Genomic DNA, 26,834 nt, shown 5'->3' on the forward strand with positions numbered 1-26,834 from the left:
ATCCCACATCCAAAATATGTGAGGATCCAATATAATTTATAAGGATAAGCCTTCCTCTTGACTAAACAAGCATTTTCCTTGGTTTGATTCGATGTATCTATGAGAATCAATAAATTTAAAATGAGCAATATTATTATTAATGTGAATGGAATGGAATTTATGATAAATTTCTCATTTTGAGATTAAGAAAAGATTTCGTTGAAGTAAAAGAGTTTCTCATTTCTCATCCAATTTGCAGTAAAGAACCACTTGGATGTTCAAGGTCCAAATTCAGACGACTTAGCAACCAAATAGTCCTTTTGTTGGGTCAACTAGGATTTACTTATATAGTCCAAAGAATAAACACCTAATACATCCAAAATGGCAGGCTCTGAACAGTACCAGAGTTGCTTCTGTTGTCCTTATTCTTATTCATCTCCATGTATGGTTACATGAGGACTAGGTGTTAACATTCTCATTAACATCCCTGGTTCCAAAATTCGGACACTGTTGGCAGCGACTTGCCAACCTACAAATTAGATCATAGTCTAGTTAATGAATCTCTCATGAGTTCGATTATCATTATGAACAAATATCCATGTAACTATGTATCGGAGTTCGATCAAATTTATCAAGTCTTCAAATGAGAATTTTTGTGCACATGAATTTAACTATTCAAATTTATATTATATTGAATTTCGAAAAGACAAATATGATTTCACGACTTGAATTGCGAAGCCCTCTAATCCTTTGTCGTAGACACCAATCCCATTGCCGCGTTGTCCCGGTTACCGGCCACACACTTGTTGTTCCTCTCAACAACTTTATTTCCATTTTCAAAATTTAAAACACCGGTAAAATAAAATAAGAATTCGCATGCAGTATTTTGGGCCCTATATTGGTAATTTAACTGATTCGCTCCTTTTCTTCTTGTTTTGATTTCTAATAATTTGAGCATTTATTCTCTCTCTTTTCGTTCGCTCTCTCCTTCTGTCTCGACAGTCTGCAAAGACTCTGCAGAGAGAGAGAGCAAAACGCACTACACGGGTAACGCAGAACCCTAGAGGCGTCATTTTCATGGAAAATTACTCACATTCTCGACAACCAAGCACACTCTCCAAGAAAACCTGCAATGGCGCTGTAGCGGCAAGGAGTATCGCCTACGACGACGTTTTCGGTGACCCGCCGAGGTTCAGGGTGCCTCAGACACTCGCCCCGCGCGTGGAGGACTACAGCGAGATATTCGGCGCTGTTCACGCCTCACGCGCCTCCTCGATTCCCGTGCTTGATCTTCCCTTGGTTGAAGATGATGCTGAGGTGTTCTTTGATGTTCAGAGGTCTGGTTTCGACTATGGGGAGGTCTTCGGCGGATTTGACGCCCTGGACTTTACTGTGTCGTATGAGGACTTGCGGAGGACGGAGGAGACCAACGGTCATGGTGGTAATGGAGATTTTTCTGACGACGACTGGTATGCGCATTTTTAGAATTTTCGTTTTATCTTAGTTTCTAAACCTGTTTTTTTAATGTTTCTTCCTTATTTGCGTTATAATGCTTAAAATCCGTGAAGTGCGCGATTAACCTGGTTGAGTTTCTGTTGGTTTCATTTCGGTGAGTAAGTTACTGTAATGCTTTGTGTGAATTAAGATATTGTGGAGATTCTCGTTGATGAGAGAGTGACATATAATATTTTAGCTGTTTTTCTTTAATTCATGTTGTGCTTCTGTAACTGTTGCGTTTTTTTTTTTTTGACAAACTCTGTACTGTTTCAGTGGGGTTCTATTGCTTCTTTATTGGCCAAAAGAGTAGTTTATTGATTAATTTTAGCCTGGTCTGGCAAGGGTCATATGTTTGTTTGGTTTTCTCATTACAGGACACCAGCAGCATCTGAGACCCTGTCTGAAGTTTCAGATGATTCTGCAAAGAACCTACACTTCTCAAACCAGGAGGTTTACGAGCCAGTTGATGGCAGTACAGAGTTCAGCATATCATATCATATAGCTAATCAAGGAAGCAATGCAGATATCTCGAATGGGATTACTCACGTACCTCAGTTCCATTCTTTCCCAGGATATACTCTTCTTGTTGATGAAAACACTTATCTGAGCGGGGCAGGTTTTGAGAATCCATCTTTGGAGGTAACCGATGATGGCAATCTCAACATGGATTTTAGTGGGGAAATGAAGGGAAAGCACCTCAGAAAAACCATGTCATACTCCTGCAATGGTAGTACAGACATGCTGACATTTGGAAATTACCTTGAATCTCAAAAACGATATAGTAGAAGTGGATCTCTTCCTAAGGAGATGTTTGTTACAGTTTCTGATGTTAGCCTTCGAACTCAGCCCTCGCAAGTGCCTCCTCCTTCTAGACCTCCACCCGCATTAGATTTCAAAAAGGTTGATTCCAGAAGGGCTTCTTCAAGTTCTAAAAGTGTTGTTTCCGAATCAACTCCAGGTGATAATTCTCCTAGATTCTTTGATGTAGAGGTTGATGCAAGCTCATCTGCGGCTGTATCTGCTGCTGCTATGATAGAAGCAATGGAGAAAGCTCAAGCTAAACTGAGAAGTGCAAAGGATTTACTGGAGAAAAAGAGGGGGAATTCTCAAAACTGTGCAAAACCAGGACCAAAGAATGATGGGACTGGAAAGGTCGACAAGACTTTTGAAGTATCCAGTGGTATGAGAGATGAGTCATTGCAGAGTGATTGTGCTGGAGACCTCGGTGGAATGAGATTTTCTGTTAAGGAGAGGTATAAGGCAACACGTACAACTGATGCAGTTCGGGTTTCAGTAGTTGGAGAAAAACCACTAGATGGAGCTAAAGTGTCTTCATTGCCAAAGGCTACCAACGAATTCTGGTCAACCCAAGAGCCTGATAAAATTGATGTTGTGGATGAATGGAAAGAAGCAACACAATTTTTCGAACTAGTGAAGGTAGATAGATTGAGACAGAAATTTGTGCAGATAGATAGTGCAAACATTTTGTTACCAAATTCAGAACAGCAGGGGTGTAAGAAGAAGGAAAAAAAGTCGGCCCTGGAAGCATATGGGCACCCAAAGGAAAATGATGAGAAATCAAACCCAGTTAGCGAGTCTTATGAGTTGGAGGAATATGAGACTAAGGTGAAAGTAATGAAAGGAGCTTATAATCATGAAGAAAACAGTGTCACTTTAGAAACATTCGATGGGATATGCACACAAAAGGAGGATGAAAAGAAGGCAAACATGGATCAAGAAGCTCTTGAACATGGAGAAGTTGACAAGTTGTTCAGAACAGGCCAACAAACTGTTGAAGCTGTGAAGAAATGTACTGGAACTGATGAATCAGAAGAAAATGAGGATTCAGCTGGGAAAGAGAACAAGTATACAGTTCATCAAAGCATGAAGCTGGCGAAAGGGCAGCATCTAAAGGAGGCCAATAACAGTATGGAAGGTGAAAAGAGACGCAAAAAGTCACGTCAAAGACGAGAAAATGAAGATAGGCAACTTCAGGCTTTTGAGGGAGAAGAAAATGAGAGAAAGCTTAACAAGGCTCTCAAAAGAGCGGAGGAGAATAGAAGACTGAAGGAGGTTTCTGAACAGGAGGCAAAAGAGAAGAAGATCAAGGAGGTCCTTGAGCGGGAGGAAAATGAGAAGAAAGAGATACACACTAATCATGACGGAAAGGCTCTGGAGCTAGAAGAGATGGAAAAGAGATTAAAAGAGGCTACTGAAGTGGAAAAGAATGAGAGGACACACAGGGAGGATTGCGAAAGAGAAGAAAATGAGAAGAGAGTAAAAGAGGCTCTTCAGCTTGAAGAGAGTGAGATGAGACTGAGAGAGGCCATTGAATGGGAAGAGACTGAAAGGAAACAGAAGAAGACACGTGAAAGAGAAGAAAATGAACAGATGCAAAAAGAGGCTCTTGAGTGGGTGGAAAATGAGGAGAAACAAAGAGATGCTGATAAAAAGGAGGAGATCACGACCGAGAGGATGCTTGAAAATGCTACTGAGAGTAACAAACTGAAGGGAGGGAATGAAATGCATAAGCAGACAAAGCAAAATAATGAGCAGAAGAAAATAGACGTGGCTCAAGGAATGCATGGGCACTTGGGGGGGGAGGATGTCAGGGTATTCAATGAGAGTTGTCTGCCAGATGATAGTAAAAACCTCAGATCAATTCAATTTACTGTCAAGCATGAGGAGAATTGTATAAAAGTAGAAGCAACTAAATATGCTTTTGATGGCGAGAATAATGGAGGGACACCTGTCAAACCCAGTTCTATACTTAGGAACTCAGAAGCAGTTGAAATGGAGAGTATGATGGTTGATGGAAAATCTAAAGCCTCTCGCTTGTTGGGAGGTGATGTGGTGCTTGAGGGGAATGTATTCAGAATGACAGATGTTGCGGAGGCACTTAACATGGATGACAGTTTGAAGAAGGCAAGGGATGCTGACCTTGGTCTTGGACAACGAATTGTTGAGAAAATCAAAAGTGCCTCTGAGATGGACTTGGATATTAAAAATCAAGGAAGGAAGTTTGTTAATGAATGGGGAGAAAGAGAAAATGGTATCAAGCACACCCAGGTTACAGTATATCAGGTGGACAACAAGGAGAAAGTCATGTCTACTCGAGTGGTGAAAGAGTCGGTTGAAACTGGAAGAAAAATAGAAGCAGCTGAGCCAGCTTTAAGTCAAAGTAAGGGAAGTACACGGGAAGCAGCGCATCAGATTAATATTGGTCAAAGTGCTGAAAGAAGAAAAAAGCATCTTAATGAGGCTTGTGCATCAGAGGAGAAAGAAGCTTTAAGAATGAAACGAGAAAGAGAGCTGGAGCAGGAACGTCTTAGAAGGGTAGAAGAAGAGATGGAGAGGGAGAGGGAAAGAGAAAAAGATAGAATGGCTGTAGACAGGTCAGCACTTGAAGCCCGTGATAGGACTTATGCTGAAGCTCGTGAGAGGGCAGAGAGGGCTGCTGTGGAGCGAGCGACTGTTGAAGCTAGACAAAGAGCATTGGCAGAGGCTCGTGAAAGACTAGAAAAGGCATGTGCAGAAGCTAGGGATAAGATGTTATCAGATAAGACATCTGCAGAGAGCAGGCTCAGGGCAGAGCGTACTGCTGTAGAAAGAGCAACTGCAGAGGCTCGAGAACGTGCAGAAAAAGCAATGGCCGAAAAGGTTGCCTTTGAGGCTAGAGAACGAATGGAAAGATCTACTTCAGATAAGTTCTCTGGCTCCTCCAGAAATCAGGGAATGAGACCAAGCTCTTCATCCTCTGTGAGTATAATTCATTGCTGTTTATAAAATATATTGACAATAGCTTTCTAAAGAATAAAAATTGCAGGATTTGCAAAATCAATTTCAGAATGCCAACCCTTTTGGTGGCTCAGCATATCCATATCCTTATGCTTATGGTGGTATGTGATTCCTGAAGTATGATTAGTTCAACTAATTTTCTGCTAGCAAAATTTCTTGGTTTCTTTACATGCTATTATGTTTTTAAACGGTTGTCTTTTTTCCCAGATAAAGCTTCATATCATGGCAAAAAGTCTGATGGAGTTGAAGGGGAATCACCTCAAAGGTGTAAAGCTAGGTTGGAGAGGCATCAGCGAACAGCTGAGCGCGCGGTATAATTTGAATACGCAGCAATTTACTGATTTATCTGTTTATATTTGCAAATAGACCTTAGCATTCTAGAATTATTGCAGGCAAAAGCTCTGGCGGAGAAGAATATGTGGGATCTTCTCGTTCAAAGAGAACAAGCGGAGAGAAATGTGAGCATCTTCTGATGATATCTCTTGAACCACCCTTAAATGTTATTGTATTCTTCATTCACTATCTTTCTCTCTCTTGTTCTTCTTTGTTTTCAGAGATTGGCTGAAAGTCTGGCTGCTGATGTTAGAAGGTGGTCAAGTGGGAAGGAAGGAAATTTGCGTGCATTGCTTTCGACATTGCAATATGTATGTCTTTGTTTTCTGGTTTTCTTTACTACTGTCAGAAAATTCCATGTTAAATAGCGAACGTCAGCAGTCAGAAACCTCTCCCCTCAATAATCTTAGATACTACACTTTTTCTTGTACTGGTGTCCGTGTCTGAGAGTTGTCATACATCATATGTTCATAGACGTAATAAATTAAGAAAGTACCATATACCTCCATCGCTTGCTGCTATTTCTCAGAGTTCATCCTCTGGTATACCATTCTAAAATAGGTTATTTGAACCAAGTTATCATCATTGGCAGATCCTTGGCCCTGATAGCGGTTGGCAGCCAATTCCGCTAACAGAAGTTATAACGTCAGCTGCTGTAAAGAAAGCTTACCGAAAAGCTACTCTTTGTGTTCATCCTGACAAATTACAGCAACGGGGAGCTAGCATCCAGCAGAAGTACAGATGTGAAAAGGTCTTTGATCTTCTGAAGGTATGTTGCATGGATTTTATTTCTTTGGTCACTTCTGTTATAATCAAAATTTATAAAAAATATACTTGAGAGACGTGCACTTTTTAACAAGGGTAATGCTATACCCCCAAAATATGTTTTCTTCTGCCACTGGCTATGCGGCTCACATTGATGAGGCAGCATTGAGAACTTAGGTAGCAAAAGCAAACTCCATTCTTAGTTCTTACCCTTCCTAATATGATAGGGGGTCTTGTTACCTGTGTGTTGTCTGATAGTTACATATGGTGGCAGAATGCTTGATGGTTACCATATGATTATTTTGGTGGTTGATTCCCAGGATGCTTGGAACAGATTCAACTCAGAAGGGCGGTAGCACAGGCGTATTGCTTTGCTACTCAAGAGTAAATGCATTTTATATTCGCCCTATGATTCTTGTCAAATTTGTAGTTGGTGGGTGTAATCTTCATCGCAGGTAAATAGGTTTTAACCGCCATTATTGAAGGGAAAAAAGGGCGGCTGCTTTATGTTCTAAATCATGAGTTGAATTGATTGATATTAGCCGGTAAGTCTGGGAAAACGGGCTGGGCCTACATGTAACACAGGCCCCAGCCCAGCCCGTCCAAGAATCGAAAATGAGGGTAAAGATCCCCATTTAAAGTTTTAAACTCATTTTCTAATGATCCACAAAGACCATTTTTTTTCCAGAAGGATGAGCAGGGCACCAGTGTTAACAAACCCTCTTTGAATGGTTTGATGTTTGACCTGTCCGTTTGAGGGAGCCTTTCACTACAACCCAACAGAGTACCAATTGACAATAAACTCTTTCCCTCTTTGAGTGGTTTGAAGTTTGAGCTGTCCTTTAGGGGGAGCCTCTCACTACAACCCAATAGAGTACCAATTGACAATAAACTCTTTTTTAGTAATCGAGAATAACTCAGGTGCTTTTTGAATAGCTCACCAAACTCAAATTCGGACCAGCCAATTAGATCATCACCAATGGAGCAATGGCTGGATAAACTCTCCTCCATATAAGTGTTTGTAAGACGTAAAAGTTACCCAAACCGCCAAACGACTATGCTTCCTTTTGCTTATCTTACCTGACAACATCATTCTAACTTCTTTTCCAAGGGATGCTACGTGATCCGACTACATCCGATAAATGGTAAAATCTTCCCAGCCTTGTACGTGACGTTCATTCTCCCAATTGTCGAATTCCCAAAAGTGCCCTTTATTTGACTATGATCTTTACATTCAAATCCCGTGTCCAGCTAAGACTTATTGATTTCGATTGGGCCACCTGTCCATCACAAGACCCAAGAAAATTGGAAAGGACAAAAACAGGAAGAGCAAGGGAGAGGAGGTCGTGTTTCAAATATTGGCGGAGACAAACGAGAGAGAGGGGTTGGCGAGCACTCAGCAGCAGAGGCGGTCGTTGCGATAAAAAGCTTGGGAGAGGGGTTTGGATTTTCATTCCACACTCCCCTTCCTCTCTTTTTGGACGCTCACAGCAGATTCGTGAAGCTATTTCTATCTGTGTTTTCTTATTATCTCTCTGAAAATGGAACAAAAGACTATGCTGTTTCGTCTTCTACCTTGCTGGGTACGCTCTGGTTTCTCCACTTCTCTTCTCTATTAAACGCGATCACAAAGATATTTGCTCTTCGGTGAGGTTACCACCGCCGCCGCCAGAACGTTTATTGTTCAAAGAAGGTAAGAGGATTTCATTGAATTTTTTGTTCATTTTTAGCTGCTTTTTGGTTGCTGAGAAAAATTGAGAGAGGTAATGAATGACTTTGCGACATAACTGTTTTATTTATGCGCGAGATATGTGGACTTTCTGGTTATATTTTCTTTTGACCATTTCTTAACTGCAACACGGATTGTTAGGGTGTGGATGCGGGGAAATTTTGTGATTTCCGATATCATTTTCTGTTAATTACGGAGCTTGTAAAGAAGACTTCAATATTTTTATTGTTTTTGGTTGAATGTTCCAATTTCAGGTTGGTTGGTTTGAAATTATTTTGGTAGGGTTTAAGTTGCATGGAGGTTCTGTTCTCTTATGACCATTTGAGTTTCAGTGATTAGAAGTATTGAACATATGGAGTTCTTTGTTCTTCATAGGTTTGAGTAGACGAAATTGGTTTACCCTGTTTAATTTCCAGACCGGTTGTTTTCTCAGCTGAATAAATTAAAGGCTTGTACATATTTACTTCCTTAACATCAAGCTCACGACTTCGTTTATATAGTTTTTCTCTTTTTCTTGAATGTCAGCTTCTGGTTAGTCATAGTTTTGAACGGTGTTATAATATATAGATTAAATAGTTAATAAAAGAGGTTTGAGTGAATGGTCTGATTTTGTGATGATGCAGTGACATGTCAACATTCACAGCTATAGCTTTGGATAGGTTGTTAGAACCTGGAGCTTCCAGATCACTTGACAAATCTGCTCCTAATTCAAGGCCTATTCCAAATACGAAACCTGCTAACAATTCCAAGCTGGAGAGGGGAAATAGTACGTCAGTAATTGAGAGGAGACCTCCACGCCCCCAGATTTCGCCAGCCCTCTATGCTACTCCTGAAGCAACTCCACTCCCAGATTCACCTTCGTCATTGTCATTCCCTCCTTCCCCATACATCGTCAATCACAAGCGTCGTGGGCCCCGGCTCCTGAAGAGTTCTTCTGAGGTTGATGTATCGTCTCGAAGGAAAACCCTTGATAAGGACAAGGTCAATGGGAATTCAAATGTTGCAAAAACTAACACTGTGGATTCAACTAAGAATGGTGTTGTTACTTCGACAATTCCTGATTCTAAAATTCCAGATAATGTTCAAGAGGAGCGTAAAAATGGAATTTACGATAGCCATATTGAAGAAGAGCGCGATGATGGTGTAATTCGTGGCCCTGTTGTTGTTCAGCATGTTGTGAATGGTGTCCATACTGGTGAAATAGGGAGCAATCATGGGGAACTTGGGGAAAGTAACATGCATGTTGACTTTGACAAGGGAAATGGCATGCTGAAGCCTGCTATGTCAAGTCCTGAAAGAGATCTTGACTCTGAGGATTTCTTTGATCCACAGGATTCAATGAGTGTCACAAGCAATACAGATGGAGAGGATATTTTTGTGGCAGAAAGTTCTCTGAAGCTAGCTACACCGATGTGGGATTTTTATGATGCTTGGGAAGGTACTTGGACTTTTCTTCTTGATTATTTTAATGGATGTCCTTTTTGTTTCTTCTTTTTCTGGAGGTGGATTATATTGTCACTCAATGAGTTGGTGGAGGGTTTATATTATTTACTTTATGTTAAATGTTTCGCGTTTTATCCTCTTGTTGGTCGTGTTGTTGCATACATTAAGTGGTGGTAGTATTACACTGGTCCACTTAGATGAGGTTTCACATTTTCCTTGTGTTGGAATCATTTCCTGTTGGTGTAAAAAAAACACCGGTAGTAAGAGAAGACTTGGACTCTGTACGATTCATTTAGAGTGTAGTATTGGATAGGAAATGGCAAAGGATAATGCATGTTATGAGTTCACACTAACTTCTTATATTGATTCATGCACCCTACCCGATGTTGTTTGGGATAAAAGATTTGATGATGTTGGTCTTAAATCTTAATTGACATATACACATCTATACACGTTATACATATGTATGTTAAATGCTTGTATCCTTGATTTTGGCTTTCCTGCTCGCAAGTCTTGTCATTATATATCCTGTTGTTGTTTAATAACCTAAAATAAAATGTATGTATAAGTATGCAGATGTTCAAAATTTTTGGAAATTTTACGAGTCTTCGTCGCTGCACTGCGAAGATTAGGATGTGTATCATAACGTTCTCCAGTTTCACTTTTGAAGAATAATATGTTAAGCATAAAAAGTTTACTTGTCTGTCTTCATTCTTTTAACTCTAGAACTGTCGTCTGAGAGTGGGCTACAGACCGCTGTTCGCGATGTTGAAGCCGAACTGAGTGACATAAGATTGAGTTTATTGATGGAGATAGAGAAGCGGAAGCAAGCAGAAGAAGCTCTGAATGACATGCGAAGCCAGTGGGAACATATTAGACAACAACTGGCCCTTGTGGGATTGATGCTTGGACAGCCTACTGCTCTAGCAGAAGGGGAGCATACGACTGCTGATCCTGTAGAAGAGCTATGCCGGCAAGTTAATCTTGCACGGTTTGTATCACATTCTATTGGAAGGGGCACAGCAAAAGCTGAGATGGAGACCGAGATGGAAGCTTTGGTTGAGGCAAAGAACTTTGAGATTGCACGTTTGTCGGACCGACTTCAATATTATGAGGCTGTGAATCGAGAAATGTCTCAGAGAAATCAAGAAGCTATAGGTGAGATTTTCTATATGTTGATTATCCTTTACCCCTTGGTTAATTTATAATGTATATGATGTGGGACAACTTTTGAACTTGTTTTGCCTGCGAACTGTTTTGACTTTGTGATTTGTTGGACACACTTTGTGAATGTCCATTATGTCATGCATGCTAACTGTAATTCGTTGTCCCTTTCTGTTTATTTTCCATCAGCATAACCTATTGTATGACATGCTATAGAAATTTGTATGACTTGTAGTCCTGTATTAAACAGGCAAAAAGTGATGGATGGATATTTGCCAGTATGCTTAATGATTCTTCATGCCGTTGATTTATTTAGTAAATTGGTTTTATTTTGCATGTAAATTTGATGGAGTTCTTTTAGTGGGGAATTGTTGCTTTTTTTACCTTCCCTACAAGTAGCACCTCTATGGCTTGATGGCATGGCCACTCGCTTAAGAATTGTGTTATGGTGCACAGTGGTTTGGTTTTCGGTGAAGTTGGGTGATATCAATAAAGCTAGGGTTCCTACTAGCAACATGGGACAAATGTTGTAGTGATAGAATTACGTTAGTGGTCCTGCTATCATATGATTTTATTTTGGAGTTGGATGTTGAAAATAATGCCCATCTTTCAATGTTTGAGTTGTGTTGGTTTGGTAAACAATGCAGGGATGATGAAAACTTGGGAACAATTTCTAGCACCCTTGTTTTACTTGTTAGAATGTTAATTTACCAGCTTCAAGTAGGCCAATCATGGGTAGTCCCTTGATATCCTCTTAATTGTTATACTTGTTTTGTGCAGAGATGGGGCGGCGTAATAGGCATACAAGGAAACTAAGGCAGCATTGGGTCTGGGGATCAATTGCTACTGCCATAACTCTTGGCACAGCAGCCTTAGCATGGTCTTACCTCCCCTCAGGAGATGCATCGGTTTCCAGCAATGGGTCTCAGGCTTCTGAAAGTAATGATGCAGCTAAACAATAAGCAGATACGAAAAAATGGTCTATGATGCTTTTCTTAGAAGAAAAGGAGATAGTAATTTGCCTCATTGTGAATAGCAATGTCTTGCTCTTGTGATTGCATTCTGCGTATTTATTGTTCCGTCTATGTTAGAGCACCACCTCCACTGTGACCTTCAACTGCGCGTGCTTTGGGTGGTCTAACAAGAATGATTAGGTGGAAAATTACTATTATTTTGGTTTACAGGTTAAGTATTTCCATTTTCGGACCGTTGACATCATGCTTTATGTGTTGTTACACATGATAATAAGGTGTTTTCTCCTGGCTCACTCATTCACTTAGAGGCGGCTGTTAAAATATAAATTTTGTCCTGAGAGGGAGTTTTTTCTTGTTAATGATCTGAGATTTAGTTGCTTTGGTAAGCTTTTATCCGACTTCATGTCTGCATGACCACTGCAGTAAGGAAAGGCTTTGAAATTGCTTACAAGAGCTGCTCGGCTCAACATTGAAGACTTCTTACAGAAGAAAGTTTATCTTGAGGTATGTCTTCTATTGTTATTGTTTGTATAATCTATGAGTATGTGATGCTCCATTACTGAACCTTTTCCTGTACAAGCAATGCATGTTTCAGTATGGAAATGTTCTCATTATATCTGGAAGTCGTTAGGGTTCTACCAAATTGTTTGGAGAAACATCATATGAGCATTTATTATACTTTGTTGTTTTAGGATTGGGAGAGATTAAAGCTTGGTAATTTGCTCTTTGAACAGGTAGAAGTGAAAGTAAAAGAGCATTGGAGGCAAGATGAACGGCTTCTGAAGAATTATGGCTATGGGGGAGGTCAAATTCGAGCACTATAACATGACTTCCTCTGAAGTTCAGTTTATGTCCTCATGGGTTGGTCTCTAAGCCACCTCCTCTTTGGGTCTTATCGTTTGCCCAGGCCCAGGCCCAGGCCCAAGTGCTTAGCATAATGGCCAGACGCCGACGTGCACTGCACCTCCTGTTATTCTGTTAAGGCTGTTATGATGCCGACAGGCTCAGGAAGGACCCCCATGCGACGCCTCGTACGAGATGCTTCTTTTGTCGAGTTGGAGATCTCGAGCCTGTGGGCCTAGTTGACCTACCAGAAGTCCTGAGATCGGACGGTAGATCCGTGTTTCACTGCAAACAAATTTCGTGGGCCCAAACGGCACCGTTAGCAATATTAATATTTTTGTTTCTTTTCTTCTGTTACTTGGATCTCGCATAAAGGCAAATCTTAATGCGGGTCCCGTTTTATAAGAGAACATAAAGAAAGGGAAGGTAGGCAGGTCCCAAGTACTAACAGTTCCAAGGAAAATGATAAAAGGTTCTAATCTTCGAATCAAGTTATTCTCGTATACAAAATTCAAATAAATTGGTGAACTCCACAGGTTAGACTTAATGAAATCATATATGTACAGTTGCTGGATTGGATATATAAAATTTAAATAAATTCGTGAACGCCACAGACTTAATGAAATCATATATGTACGGTCGAGTAATAGGGATAAATGGAATAAGCAATGGTAAGGAATCCCTATCATAAATGATGCTTGAATGTATTTTCAGGAGAAGGAGCATTGGCACATGCGGTCACATTATGATATTCAATGAGGGAAGTCCACGAGGCACGAGTGAGGCCATCAAAATAGGGCGAGCGATAGAAGCCGTGCATACAAATTACAATCTCACATGGGATTCCAACTACTAAACACAGTAAGTTGGTGACAAGTGTTGGGTAAGATTGAGACGTGTTTATCGTTTAGGGATTTGAAAGGTAAAGTAAAGACCTAATAGTATGCTTTTGGCCTTTACTTACCAGGTGGGGACTAGGAAGATTGGAAGAAGATGCCCATCTCAACACTCGCCTTACTTTCATGGGTAACAGTCATTACGCAACAATCCCCATTTTTGTTTCTACTTTATGCGTGATTGATGGAACTGAGAGGCTCGAAGCAAATCATGGAAACAAAATAAAGTTGTTTTTCTTCCATTGACATTTTCCCTTTCCCCCCTTTCCCTTTTGGGTTCTTTTAGAGAGCATTGTTTGAAATCTTGAAATGCTATGAGGGTTGGGTGTAACTAGCTTTTCCATTTTGTGGACTGTTCTCAAGTATCCGTACTTTTATAGTTGTGGCTGGCATTAGTCAAAGTGGGGTACTTGGTTCCTCTGTTACAGCCTTATGTTACGGTGAGATTTTATACCACAAGTCGGGTCTCATTAAGTCTGTGTTTATATTTTGTTTAGGGTAATGGGGGTGGAGTTTGAACTCATAACTAAGTTCTGGCTGCTTCTTTTTTCGCATTTAGTGATGTAACCCCACTTGCTTGCCATGCTTCATGGATTATGCATGTCACATGAAGGAGATGGTCTTGCTTTTATGGCTTTAAGGAAGGATAGGAATACTTTCATTGTCGGTTTACTTGTTGATTTTACAGCTATTAGAAGACAAAACTTCATCGCAAGCTGCTTAAACAGCCTCATCTACCTCTGAGCATCTTTTAAACAACAACTCTTGCTTTTATGGCTTTAAGGAAGGATAGGAATACTTTCATTGTCGGTTTACTTGTTGATTTTACAGCTATTAGAAGACAAAACTTCATCGCAAGCTGCTTAAACAGCCTCATCTACCTCTGAGCATCTTTTAAACAACAACTCTTCTATATATATCCATAAAGATTCTTTTCTTTTCTCTCATAACAAGAGAGATGAGGCATTTGGTGTTTGCTCTTTTGCTTGCCATTTTGTTCCACCAAGAGTGTTCCTATACTCAAGTTGAAGCTGGAGATGGTTTCATTAGGACCCAAGGAGTGAAGTTCCTATTGAATGGTAACCCTTACTATGCTAATGGCTTCAATGCTTACTGGTTGATGTATGTGGCCTCTGACCCAACTCAGAGATCCAAAGTTTCATCTGCCTTTAGGGAAGCTTCAAGCCATAGCCTTACAGTGGCTAGAACTTGGGCTTTCAGTGATGGTGGCTACAGGCCCTTACAGTACTCTCCTGGCTCATACAATGAGGAAATGTTCAAGGTCAAACCCTTTCTTTCTTTCTCCTCTTTGGCCTTTCATGTCCATAATTTTTCAAATTTTGCTCATATGGGTTTTTCAATTTTCGAATGCTTTTGCTGGATTTTAGGGGTTGGATTTTGTTATAGCTGAGGCCAGAAGGTATGGGATTAAGCTCATATTGAGCATGGTGAACAACTATGACAGCTTGGGAGGGAAGAAGCAATATGTAAACTGGGCTAGAAATCAGGGGCAGTACCTGACATCTGACGATGATTTCTTTAGGAACCCAGTTGTAAAGAGCTACTACAAGAATCATGTTAAGGTTAGAGGAGTTGTTTAACTTTTGTTCTTGATCATAATCAAGTCTTTCGATGTTGATGTGGCATATATGAGTCCATGGAAATTATATTCTGATTTATCTATGACTTTTGCAGACTGTTCTTAACAGATATAACAGTTTTACTGGACTTCATTACAAAGATGACCCAACAATCATGGCCTGGGAGCTCATCAATGAACCCAGATGCACCTCTGATACTTCAGGGAGGACCATTCAGGTTTTTAGATAATTTTTGTCATATTCCTTATAATAATTCATTCCTCATATGTCTTCTTGTTTGATTCATTGTTACTTGTATGATAGGCTTGGATCTCGGAAATGGCATCGTTCGTGAAGTCTATCGACAGAAACCATTTGCTGGAAGCTGGGTTAGAAGGATTTTATGGGCAATCAACACCACAGAAAAAGAGACTCAATCCTGGTTTTGATATAGGAACAGACTTCATTGCAAATAACCAGATCCCTGGCATTGATTTTGCCACAGTCCACTCATATCCTGATCAATGGTAATAATGTTCTTCATCTATTGCATTTGTCTTACTACAACACATATTAGTTTCTTGAAGAGAACAGCATATAATTTGTTCAATATATGCTTATAATTGCTTTTCATGTTTGGCTGGACAACAGGTTATCTAACTCAAACGATCAATCTCAACTGTCTTTCTTGAACAACTGGCTCGATATCCACATTCAAGATGCACAATATACTCTTCGAAAGCCAATACTTCTTGCGGAATTCGGGAAATCCTGGAAAGATACTGGCTTTAACACCAATCAAAGAGACATGATGTTCAACACTGTTTACTACAAGATATACTCGTCTGCTAAACGAGGTGGAGCAGCAGCTGGAGGCATGTTTTGGCAACTTCTGACTGAAGGCATGGACTCATTCCAAGATGGCTACGGGATAGTACTCAGCCAGAGCTCATCAACTGCAAATGTGATCTCCCAACAGTCTCACAAGCTTTACCAGATTCGAAAGATCTTTGCCAGAATGAGAAATGTTGAGAGGTGGAAGCGAGCAAGAGCTGCTAGGAGGAATCGATGGTCAGGCAGGAACAGAGGCAAGGGTATTGGAAACTAAAAGAATTGGGTTTCCAGGCAAATGGTTCCTCTCTTAGAGATGAATATTGTTCGTCCAGGGGGATTGATAAGAAGATATACTTTATGTGCTCTTGTTGTTTTTTGTTTGAGTTGTTAAGGGAGCTTTGTCTTGCCATGGAAGTAGAATTTGGAAAACTATATATATAGCATTCCCCTGTTTACAGCTTCACATCAGGCTTCTTGGAATATAGGTTGATGATGTGAAATTATGTGGTTTTTGTGTTTTAAACTTGAATGAAAACCATGCACTAAGATTAAATCCAGTTTTTCCTCTTTTCCCTTGTGCTTTGGTTCCTTCTTTTGGCTATACTGGAGTTATCTGTACTTGTACACCAATTTTTAGGAAACCCAACAGGCAATGCAACCTTACTCTACTTGAAAATGTTAAGGATCTCAGTGGTTTTTTGTCCCAATCATTTTAAATGTTGGGATAAATGCACATCATCTAGGTGAAATCGTATCGTGGATTCTAATGTCCCATATCATTCATATGAAATTTACGACAATTTCAATATTTGGAATAGTTGGGATGAATAACACTGGAATCCGACAGTCTCAGCATTTAAGAAATGGTAGAGGCAAGCACTAAATTCTCGCAATTCAAGAAAATGTAAGAACCAGATCTAGATTCAAGCTAGGATTCACGATTTTCTAAAACAAGTCGAGCTTTATTTTCCTTGTTACACCGTTACGGTATGCCAAGACTCTGAGGCTCTGAGCCTTCTCCTGACTCCTGAGGGCCTCATGGCAATAGCCAGCCCAAACATCCCACATGCTGGATCCTATGAATCTATGATTGTGTTAGTTCGGTAGGCCTGTCTATTTTGGGCCGCAACTCTCCATGGGCTCGATTATGGGCCTACATTATATCCTGATTGAAAGTAGTGTTAAGCCCGTCTGTTCTGTTTCCTCTGAGCCTTTACTAGTTTACTCCATATGGGCCCAGTTATTGGACACAATGCGTAACACTCTCTAGGGACAAAAATGTTATTGGGATCCAGTCATTCTATTAATTTATCTTGTCTAAATGTAAGGGCCCGCAAAATCTAGTGATTGAACCGGAGAGTCACATGTAAGTCATTGAGATGACTGAGATATTATTTATTGGGATCCCTATCACTTCTACTCTAACAAACCAGTTCCAATATTCAATAAAAAGTGTGAAAATAATTGCTTTTCAGCTCATATTTTTCCCAATATAAGCCTGAAATTCAGCGTTCGTCAGTAAACGGGACCTTCTTAGGTCCACCCTATTTTCATCCACCCTTTTGTCCACCTTCATCAAACACCATTGGATCTAAAAAATATCTTCGAGATGCTCACCTGAGTAAAGACTATAATAACCTTTAAAGAGTTATTTAGAGGAGGTGGATGGTCCACTCTTTTCATAAGAGTGGACCTTAGTAATTTCCTCAGTAAACCAATGGCGGATTATATACAAAATAAAGGCTACGCAAAACCCAGCAGCCCCTGAAACAACGATGATCCGAACCCACAAAGAGGAAATGAATAATTTGAGGAAAATAGCATTCCACAACCAAAACCAGAAAATGGAGAAAATGGAACCCAAGGTGGCACCCACAACCACTTGCCTGATTATATGAAATTGTTCTGCAACCCGTAAGCCATGACTGCAAATCACAAGAGAACAAGCATGAGATCCTCTTCACTTAACTTTGTGTTAGTGCATAGTGTACAAAATATTGAAATTACAATAAGAATTGCTACAGAATAAACCGTCAAGAACTAAGACGCGGGTATCTCGCCCTCTTCGAGAAGATTCGAGAGCCCTTGGAAATTCTTCTTTGTTCCATGATTACAGTATCTTTAGACATTATAATAATCAAAATAGGGGTTTAAACGGTAAACTAGACAAAAACTGCGAATCAATGTTGTTGAGTAATGAGATGCAGAATCAAAACATATACAATGAACTCATTTTGCTAAGAGGGAAGAGACATGCAACTGGATTATATAAGAGCAGGGGAAGTAAAACGGTAAACTAGACAAAAACTGTGAATCAATGTCTTCGAGTAATGAGACGTAGAATCAAAACCGCGAATATCTATGATGAATTCATTTTGCTAAGAGGGAAGAGACATGTTACACTTACAAGATAAGAACCAATTGTTAACGCAAGCCCGCTAACGCTCATTGTAATTTCATTCACCCCTTGCCGTTCCACAACTGCAGCATCAGGTAGCAGAGGAAACAAGTGAACACTACACATGATAACAAGATACCATGGAACAAAACATCAGTCGATACTAAGAACACCAAACACATAAATTGTTTTTGAATGCAATATCCCATCCCGGAAGCGGATAGAAAAGGGAAGAGAAACAAAACAAAAAGAAGCTTGTGATTGAAAAGATATTGTTTTTCATTTCTTTTGGCATCTAAAACTTGGCACTGATTAGGAGTGTTAGTGGTTGGCTCCTCACCACCTTGACCTCAATAGTATCTGCTACCTACCCCTGGAAACAATACTCTGCTTCCATGTTCTTTACTTTCACTACTGCTACAATTTGATTTATTGACAAGAGAGCGTAAATATGTTCTGTGAAACTCAGCAGTTCGTGAATAGATATGATAAGAAAATAAATTTCGCCGCTCACAATCAAATAGGGGAAGGCAGAATTACTTGATATAATAACAAAAAACGCAGGGAAGAATATGGTTTGTGCATGCGAGGATGGCATCCCAGGGTCAGATCTTAGTGTGGAAACAGGTCGCTCTTGGTTCAGGACCCTTTTGAGAGTCAATGATAGAATAGTATTGACGACAGACCCCGAAGCAGCCCACAAGGCTTCAGCATCATGCCTCCAAAAAATGATGGCCGCAAATAGGCCAGTTACAAGCCACTTACTCTGCAACCAGAGGCAGTTATGCGGTTAATCCAACAATGACATAATTTCCCAAAAATCGGCATGTCTATTAACATAAGCAAACTAAGTAGGCCATTAACGTGATCTTTAGATGTCATCTGTTCAAAGAGAAATATCAAAAGGATTAGGATAAAAGCAATTACTTTAAAAGTATATGGGCAGAACAAGTACATGAAAGGAGACATCCTGTAAGAGTCCACAGACACTCCTGGGCGCCCAGCCGCCCACACCTTAAACCCTGGTGCTTGCTCAAACTAGTTTGAGCACAGGAGAAGCACTTGTTACTAATTTGAAAGTTTGACCGATTCTATATTTTAGATTGATTTGGAACAAGAGACTTAACTCATCACCACTGAATAACTCGCCCAACACCACAAAGCTTGACACTACATAAGTTTGTGGCCCTGCCCGCTCAAGCTGGGTGTTACACAACATCAGTGGAAAATAGCATGGAGAAGAATTTGTTGAGCTATACTAATCAGTTATTGGTTTGAACTTATCAGCAACATAGACAGCGAAATTATAAAAGATTCCGAAGCTATAAAACTTCACAGACAAAAGGAGAAACAATTCACAGACAAACGAGGAAACAAACCAGTAGACTTACTTAAAACGCACAAAAAAACACATGGATACGTTAATTACCAAAAGTTCTTCCTAAAACAATATATATAAATGTTAATTGAACGGGAAAAAGAATCGAGCAATAGCACACAAACCAGGCCATGGACAGTCGATTCTAACCCGTGAGCCGCGAACACAGAAGACCCATTTATTAAATCTTCTTGGTCAAGGGCTCTGTCACAATCATCCCCACTATTACTCCCAAACGCAGATGTTTTGACGAGTTCAGCCATTGACTTTGGAACAGCATTCTTGGAAACAAATCCAGTAGATAAGGTCAAATTCGAAGATGGGGAATGAAGAAACGAAATGGGTTTAAGAGGCCTGATCTTAGAACCATGAAAGCCTAGAAATTTGAAAATGGGTTTGTGAAGGAAGGCCCTAGTTGTTGCCGACAATGACATGCTTGAACAAAGAGAGAGACCTTGGAGATCAAGCCATGGCGACGGGTTTCTTATACAAAGCGAATAAAAGTTTAGTTGGTCAACGTTGCTGGATTATATTCTCTCACATCAGATTTTGACAATTTACAAATTTTATATTCAATAACAACAATTGAGACAGGGTTGCTGTTCTAATCCTTACAATATTAAAATGTTAGTAATTTTTTTAATCATTATTTATATATTATTTATTATTTAATTACAAGTCTTTTATTCGAATTGAAAATGGCCACTTATTAGGCCCTAGCCTTATCAAAACCCCCAAAAGGTCGTCTCTAGGAGTGTTCAAAAAATCATAGAAAATGAACCGATCGAATAGTCGGTTATTTTTTAAAAAATACTAGTAACAAATCAAAATAATCGAAAAAATCATTGATAATTGACCAAATTCATGTAAATATTTTTTAAAAAAACGATTGTAACCGATCGTTTACATTCCTAGTCCTCTCTTTGACTCTTTGTATCATACAACAGAGACTAAACATGTCTCACATACCAAGATGAGAGCCCTTGCACTATAAGTCATTGCAATTGTCATCAAAACATCAAATCTGTTTATCAAATTTAAAAAAATGTGTGGATCCCACACTAACAAACAGACTCTATGTGAATAAAATTACAAGGAAATTGCAATAAACTTCTATTGCGCAACCCTACTTTGATATTCACATTTCACACATAAAATAATATTCCATTGTCCCTTGATAACAATTAAAAAAAAAAAGTAAAAAACTAAACCCAAGTTGTAATGACTTGCCCGTCGACACAGCTTTATTGGGAGTTAAACCCAACCCGACCCGAAGGCTCGAAAATGGGTTAATGGGCTTGAGAGGCCTGATCTTGAAACCATGAAAACTAAAAGCCCAGCCACAGGCCACAATAGTGACAATACAGTATTCTCATTAGTCCATTAGGCCACGTGTCCACTCTGAATGGGCTGGCAAATCTCGTTATAAACTATTTGCAAAGTGGGTTCTCAACCAGCCCATCTACAACGACTTGGACCTTCTACTTACTGTTCTTATTGGGCTTACGAGAGCCCAGCCCAAAACTAATACAAAGAAAGCGATCCACCATTTTTTGTCCAAAATGAGCATGGGGCCTACTGGTGGTGGACCGGTGGTTACCTAAATTATCTTGATTTTTCAGGATTCAAAAGTTCGTTACTCCACATGACCGTTAGCTTGTGCTGAAAATGAACAAGATATAGTCACATTTGATGTTATATTATGCTTTATGATTTTTGGTAAAGCATAGTGTTTAAAGTGTTAAACCACGTAAGCGACAATATATAATATATTTCGAATGTTTGGATAAGATCAAGCAATTCGATTCCAAAACCACAAACGATAGAAAATAAGCAAAACCAATTAGGCGATAACTTAATGGTAAATCTCTATGAGGTTAAATCATATGAACTCGAATGGTCTTGATCCTGAGTTTGATTTCACTGAAGCAATACCCTTGTGACTACGCACTAACATTTGGCTCAACTTGTCTCATTGTCAGGGAAAAAAGTCATGTGCGAGAGCGTTTGATGGTCCGAGTTTATGCCACTATTGAATGTTTAAATGACTAATTTATATGGTATCGTTTTGGTTATCCAAAAACATGTAAGTAATCAACTTTACATCAATAGGATGAGATTATCAATGTCATCTTTTTGTCTAGTTTCATTCAAACCACGTATAACCTTTATCCTCTAACTAGCCCAAAAAACAGTTCATGCCGGAGAGAAAAGTTAAATTAAGTGTGATCTAGCCTTTCTATATATAAACTAATACCCAGTAAAACAAAGCCTGCCTAGTGCCTGCAGCGCTCTTGAAATTGTGTAAAGCCAGAATTGACCAGATCATGAAGCCCAAATTCAAAAACCAAAAATTTATTTATCTTCTCACATCAAATGTGCATATTTGATGTTGTTTGTTTGAACTTCTTGGAATGTTACTTTTCCTGTCAAGACTTGTAGTCGCATATCGTGTTAGTATAACTCAACTGAGTGGTATATACGTAAACTGCATACAAAAACAAATTTGAGAGGGACATGGCGGACAATATTATTTAATGTGTTTGAATTGAATTTTCTAACATTCCCGACAAAGATTAATAAATTTAGGGCCACACAAACAATCGTGTCTGACAAATCACCTCTTTATTTCTCTCTCTCTGTACACCCGCTTTGTTTCTCCATATGATTAAACAAACAAAAGACTATGCTTCATTTTTCAAAAAATAAGGAAAAAACTTAAAAACAATTGCAATTCTGTATTTTATATTTGATTTTTACCCCCTCAAATTAACCAAACCTGGTCCTGGTACAGTGAATTTCAGGGCCACGTGATTATAACGGTACACGCCAAACCAATGCTTAATTTGTACGGGTTTGTGCACGAATGGTTTCTGGTCTCTCTCTCTGTGTTTTATATGCATTCGCACCAGGCTTCCTTCCAAAGCAAATATTTAATTTACACTAATATATGGAGCTGTATAATGTAATGCATGATCAGGACATATAATCAAATCAAATACACACAAGAATTTTTAGCAAAACAAGTATTTGCGTAAGAAACGGAGAAAACCAAGAATCTTAGCTACCTGTCATTAACAACATGGATCCCCTTACCTTACCTTGACTTGCGTTTCCCAATTGATACTAAATATGACGCCAAGAAACCACTATTCAAATGGAAAAGGATTTTCAAGAAATAGAGAAATGTTTGGACCAGCTCAAACAATGACAGTAGATATTTGAAACCGGAAATTTGTGCTGTGCATACACTTCCCGTGAGAGGAAATATGAGCCAAAGGACCAGAATGCGCGTTAGGACTTGGTAGGACTTGTACGGACGCCACACCCACACACACGTGAAAAAACTTACACCTCCGCATCTCATCGATCGAGTCACGCACACGCCATTACCCCCCATCAAAACCCATAACTTACTGCGCCACAATGTATCAACAAACAGACAAACACCACCCCAGATGTCAATGACCAAAATATTTAGAAGAAAACACATTTAATCCACGAGGCATGCCTTAGTAGGTCCCACATAAGTTGCCTGGACCCATGTCTGTTTTCTGACCTGGACGAATCCGGGGCTCCACAATTAGCTTAGAGTATGACAACGTACAATTTTAATATAATGGTTTAACACAGGTGTACAACATTACAACAAACTTCTGTTTTTTCATTTTTTAAATTTATCTGTTATTTCTCTATCGTAATAAACTCTAAGGAATTGTAGATCCCCAAATCCCGCTCAGAGATGGTTAAATTAACTCTTTAAAACTCTTATCATATGTGCGTGGGAGGTCATATGTTCTGACACCCATTGTAACGCGATTTAGAGTTATTTTTGCATTGGGTTTTGACTCAAAACTTAATTGACCCATGTAATTGCGAGTATTATATGTCTTCCGTGAATGTATTATTGGGGTGAAGTCCTTGAGTTCACTCTTCACCAAACCAAAAAAAAAATCCCGCTGGCACCCTTAAAAGAATGATATTTCTCTTTAAAAATGGGGCGTGTTTTCGAGGCGTCTATAAAGGGCAAAGATTTGTCCTCATAGAGGGTTCATTTGCCCTCAGTTGAAATAATTGTTGGTAGAGGAAAAGAAAAGAGAAGAGGGGGCATATTGGCATAGCCTAGTCTGATAGTCTCAGACTGTGTTATAGTGTACGTCGTCGTTTAATCTACACTCTCTGTGACTCTTCCTTTTGAAATTTTCTCTGTAGAGAGATATTTGGCTCTGTTTGTATTTCTGTTTAAGCGAAATGGAGAACGTTAAGGAAGAGAAAACTAGTGCGATAATGCTTACTTACAACCGGCTTCGAAGTGCAGCGAAGCTGTTTCGTTTTGTTGAGCTGTGTTTGGCTCTAGTGTTTTTATTGTGGATCTTTACTAGGCTTCCTTTCGCCGTCAGAATCTCCGGCGAGTACTTCCAGAAGCTTGCGGGGATCGTGACGAGTCCTCTTTTTGTTGTTTTGCTCTGCAACGGAATCATCGGCGCACTCTTCGCTAAGTCCGGCGGATTCTCGGCCGAGAATCCCGCCGAGGCAGAGGTCTACGAGGAGTTCATAGAAAATAGTGTAGAAAATAGTGAGAATCGCGGAGTAAAGTTGTTGTCAGCGGATTCTGCGGCCGTTGCTAATCCTCCTTCTCTTGAGGCAGAGGAGATCGTGTTCCAGGACAAAGAAATCATCTGCCAAGAGAGTGCGATTTCGATTTCTGACGCGAGTGAGAATGACATCGACAAGGAGTCCGAGTCGGATACTCCGAAACCTTATCGGAGGTCAAAATCGGAGAAGCTGAAGAGAGAGAGCTCGGAGATGGCGGTTGAGAAGCTCCGCCGATCGGAGACAGAGAAGTTCCGGAAAAGCAAGAAATCGGATGAGATTCCGGACGAGGATCTGCTTCCGAGCGAAGATCTGAGTGACGAGGAGTTCCAGAAAGCCATTGATGATTTCATAGCGAAGCACTTGAAGTTCCGACGCCAAGAGTCCATAGCCATTGTTGTTCCAAACCAGGCTTAATCAACCCGCAATTACTGAAAAATTAAAAAAGAAGGAAACCATGGAAACTCAGAGTGTTGTGGATAAACAAAAAAACCAAGGCAAAATTCAAAATTTTCTACATCGATGCTATTCTTCCCTTTCATGATATTTATTGCCATGTACAGTCTTTGTTGCTTTACTAGGCAAAAAAAGTGGCAGAAAAGCTTCATGGTGTAGGTATGCTGTGAAAGGGAATCAAATGCTTGTCCAGTTTTTCTTCATGTCTGCTGTGAAAAGGAGACCTGGGGCACATATTTGATATTCCAGATTTAGGGTTCCATTCATTGATGTATTGGAACATGCTTTGTTTCAGTCTTCTGATTAATCAAGCACCAGTACTTTCTAAATTCATGCTTAAAATTTGTTCCTTGATGTTGGGAATATGGGATCTGGGGCACTGGAATTCGTCTGCATCAAACATTTTGAAAGTTTGCCAAATCACTTTGATAGATTATTTCTGCACTGTTAAATACGAATTTAATTAAGAATCTATCGAATTGCAGAGTTCTTCCGTCTGTGAAAATCACCATGAAACATCTAACCAACAATTGTATGTGTGGTTAGGCCATCAATTATGAATAATAAGCTATCTTTCCTTAACAAATAAGGCCACTTTTCTCAAATAATAATAACATGAGTTTACATAGTTTTCTAATCAATCACACCAAGTTTTTTTCTTTATCTATGTGCACCATCACCCACTGTCTCCACATTTTAGAGAGAATTCCCTAGCTTTTCCTTTAAGCAGCAGCACTGTTTTTTAAATTTAATTTGTAGTGGGAAAATTAGCAGCAATCATGACAGCATTATCAGAATTATCAAGGAAAAAAAAGTGTACTTTGCATTCACCATATTTGTAATCAATCTAGCTAGCTAGGAGAAGTCACTTCTAGCTTTATCTATAGTGATCTTCTTTTTTTTAAAAAAATCTTTGTTTGCCTACCCTAATTTTAAGGCCTTTTTGCACCTTATATTCAGCGGTAGTAATGATGATTTCCACCATAAATAACTAATTGGGGTGGTTGATTTGAATTAATTTAGTTATTCTTTTTCTTCATATTTTTTTTAAAAAGGGATTTCAATTTTACCCAACTTTTGTCTTCACTAATGTTGTCTTAAAGAGACATTATTGTCAAGCATTTTGTCCCCTCTTTTCCTCGAATCTTTGTCCATAATTCCTTTTGGTCTTTAAGAAGGGGGAAAAAAAAAAAAAAAACACACTTGTTAGGTTTTGTTCTAATAATGAGGTTGAAGCATAATGTGGCAGCTTGGTCTTATATCCATCTGTTAGATCCTTCAACTTTCACGAGTTCGATGCTAAATGTTCATAATTTTCTCTAATGAAGTAAAAAATGAGTAAAGAAAATGTATATGGAGTTGGAATAAAGATTTCTAAGGGTTTTAATATTAATATAAGCGTACGCATGCACATATTTTCCTCTCTTAGTTCTTTTAAGAATAATTTTTCGTCCCCCAATTTCGTATACCAAATTTAATCCTCGTCCATATGAAATATGAATTGTTGAACGTTTAAGCTTTTAGGGGACCCGACATTCGTGTTCATAACCAACGAGTATCTCACATGTCATATGAATTTAGGGTTAAAATGGGACTATAACATTGTTATTCTTTTAGTCTAATACTAACAATTTTATGACAAGTTTTGAGGTCCCACTAACATGGAAAAGAAGATAAGCTGGCTATACATCCAAAATCCCACTTATATCATTAATTATTTTAACAAACTAGAACTATATATCTACTACGTGTGAGGACCAAGACAAAGCTAAAATTTGACCTTTTGGAGACCTTGTGCCCTTCTCCAAAACAAGATTAAATTACTTTACAATTAATATACTAATTGTACAACATAACATATAGTGATGTTGTAATGATTATAGTACCCACAAACAAACGCATTCATTCCCTTAAAGTCAGTAACCCTCAATTATTCCTAAATAATTATAAGGCACAAGATCACCACTTTAAAAACTTTTTAGTCACCAATGCGTGTCATATATACTTTGGCATAATTTATCATAAATTCACACCCCCATACATGTCAATAATATTATCCGTTTTGAGTTTTTCAATTCTCGAGAATACATTGGGTTCACACTGCTTTGTTCCTCCCAATCTCAGTTACTAAAGGTCAAAGTTACAAACTCACTAGGCCAAAACCCAATTACTAA

The 26,834-nt window shown here is 39.2% G+C and overlaps 4 protein-coding genes across 4 annotated transcripts; all 4 read left to right on the top strand.

The window, feature by feature from the left end:
• The first annotated feature begins 941 nt into the window (after nucleotides 1-941).
• LOC120000523 (auxilin-like protein 1) lies at nucleotides 942-6,888 on the top strand. The gene is made up of 8 exons (XM_038848638.1): nucleotides 942-1,448; nucleotides 1,851-5,235; nucleotides 5,303-5,375; nucleotides 5,482-5,585; nucleotides 5,667-5,732; nucleotides 5,829-5,918; nucleotides 6,200-6,376; nucleotides 6,693-6,888. Exons 1-8 carry the CDS (start codon nucleotides 1,057-1,059, stop codon nucleotides 6,726-6,728), a joined length of 4,323 nt encoding a protein of 1,440 aa, XP_038704566.1. The 5' UTR covers nucleotides 942-1,056; the 3' UTR covers nucleotides 6,729-6,888.
• A 771-nt stretch (nucleotides 6,889-7,659) lies between these two features.
• Nucleotides 7,660-12,869, top strand: LOC120000532. Its single transcript, XM_038848650.1, has 5 exons — nucleotides 7,660-8,065; nucleotides 8,725-9,539; nucleotides 10,271-10,702; nucleotides 11,489-12,186; nucleotides 12,417-12,869. The coding sequence occupies exons 2-4, from the start codon at nucleotides 8,729-8,731 to the stop codon at nucleotides 11,668-11,670; spliced, it is 1,425 nt and encodes a 474-aa protein (XP_038704578.1). The 5' UTR covers nucleotides 7,660-8,065; nucleotides 8,725-8,728; the 3' UTR covers nucleotides 11,671-12,186; nucleotides 12,417-12,869.
• Nucleotides 12,870-14,215: 1,346 nt separating this feature from the next.
• Nucleotides 14,216-16,404, top strand: LOC120000542 (mannan endo-1,4-beta-mannosidase 7). Its single transcript, XM_038848660.1, has 5 exons — nucleotides 14,216-14,703; nucleotides 14,810-15,004; nucleotides 15,117-15,239; nucleotides 15,326-15,528; nucleotides 15,653-16,404. The coding sequence occupies exons 1-5, from the start codon at nucleotides 14,380-14,382 to the stop codon at nucleotides 16,107-16,109; spliced, it is 1,302 nt and encodes a 433-aa protein (XP_038704588.1). The 5' UTR covers nucleotides 14,216-14,379; the 3' UTR covers nucleotides 16,110-16,404.
• Nucleotides 16,405-23,862: 7,458 nt separating this feature from the next.
• LOC119996617 lies at nucleotides 23,863-24,621 on the top strand. Its single transcript, XM_038843317.1, has one exon. It carries the CDS (start codon nucleotides 23,863-23,865, stop codon nucleotides 24,619-24,621), a length of 759 nt encoding a protein of 252 aa, XP_038699245.1.
• The last annotated feature ends 2,213 nt before the right edge of the window (nucleotides 24,622-26,834 follow it).

Source organism: Tripterygium wilfordii, chromosome 1 (genome assembly GCF_013401445.1).
Source record: "Tripterygium wilfordii isolate XIE 37 chromosome 1, ASM1340144v1, whole genome shotgun sequence".
NCBI classification, from domain to species: domain Eukaryota; kingdom Viridiplantae; phylum Streptophyta; class Magnoliopsida; order Celastrales; family Celastraceae; genus Tripterygium; species Tripterygium wilfordii.

Excerpts from the sequence above, each read along its gene's own strand:
- LOC120000523 (XM_038848638.1), top strand. The coding sequence starts at position 1,057 with ATGGAAAATTACTCACATTCTCGACAACCAAGCACACTCTCCAAGAAA. Across the intron at positions 5,376-5,481 it reads ATATCCTTATGCTTATGGTG|ATAAAGCTTCATATCATGGC; the intron begins GTATGTGATTCC and ends CTTTTTTCCCAG. Across the intron at positions 5,586-5,666 it reads AGCGAACAGCTGAGCGCGCG|GCAAAAGCTCTGGCGGAGAA; the intron begins GTATAATTTGAA and ends GAATTATTGCAG.
- LOC120000532 (XM_038848650.1), top strand. The coding sequence starts at position 8,729 with ATGTCAACATTCACAGCTATAGCTTTGGATAGGTTGTTAGAACCTGGA. Across the intron at positions 9,540-10,270 it reads TTTTTATGATGCTTGGGAAG|AACTGTCGTCTGAGAGTGGG; the intron begins GTACTTGGACTT and ends TTTTAACTCTAG. Across the intron at positions 10,703-11,488 it reads GAGAAATCAAGAAGCTATAG|AGATGGGGCGGCGTAATAGG; the intron begins GTGAGATTTTCT and ends TGTTTTGTGCAG.
- LOC120000542 (XM_038848660.1), top strand. The coding sequence starts at position 14,380 with ATGAGGCATTTGGTGTTTGCTCTTTTGCTTGCCATTTTGTTCCACCAA. Across the intron at positions 14,704-14,809 it reads ACAATGAGGAAATGTTCAAG|GGGTTGGATTTTGTTATAGC; the intron begins GTCAAACCCTTT and ends GCTGGATTTTAG. Across the intron at positions 15,005-15,116 it reads ACTACAAGAATCATGTTAAG|ACTGTTCTTAACAGATATAA; the intron begins GTTAGAGGAGTT and ends TGACTTTTGCAG.
- LOC119996617 (XM_038843317.1), top strand. The coding sequence starts at position 23,863 with ATGGAGAACGTTAAGGAAGAGAAAACTAGTGCGATAATGCTTACTTAC.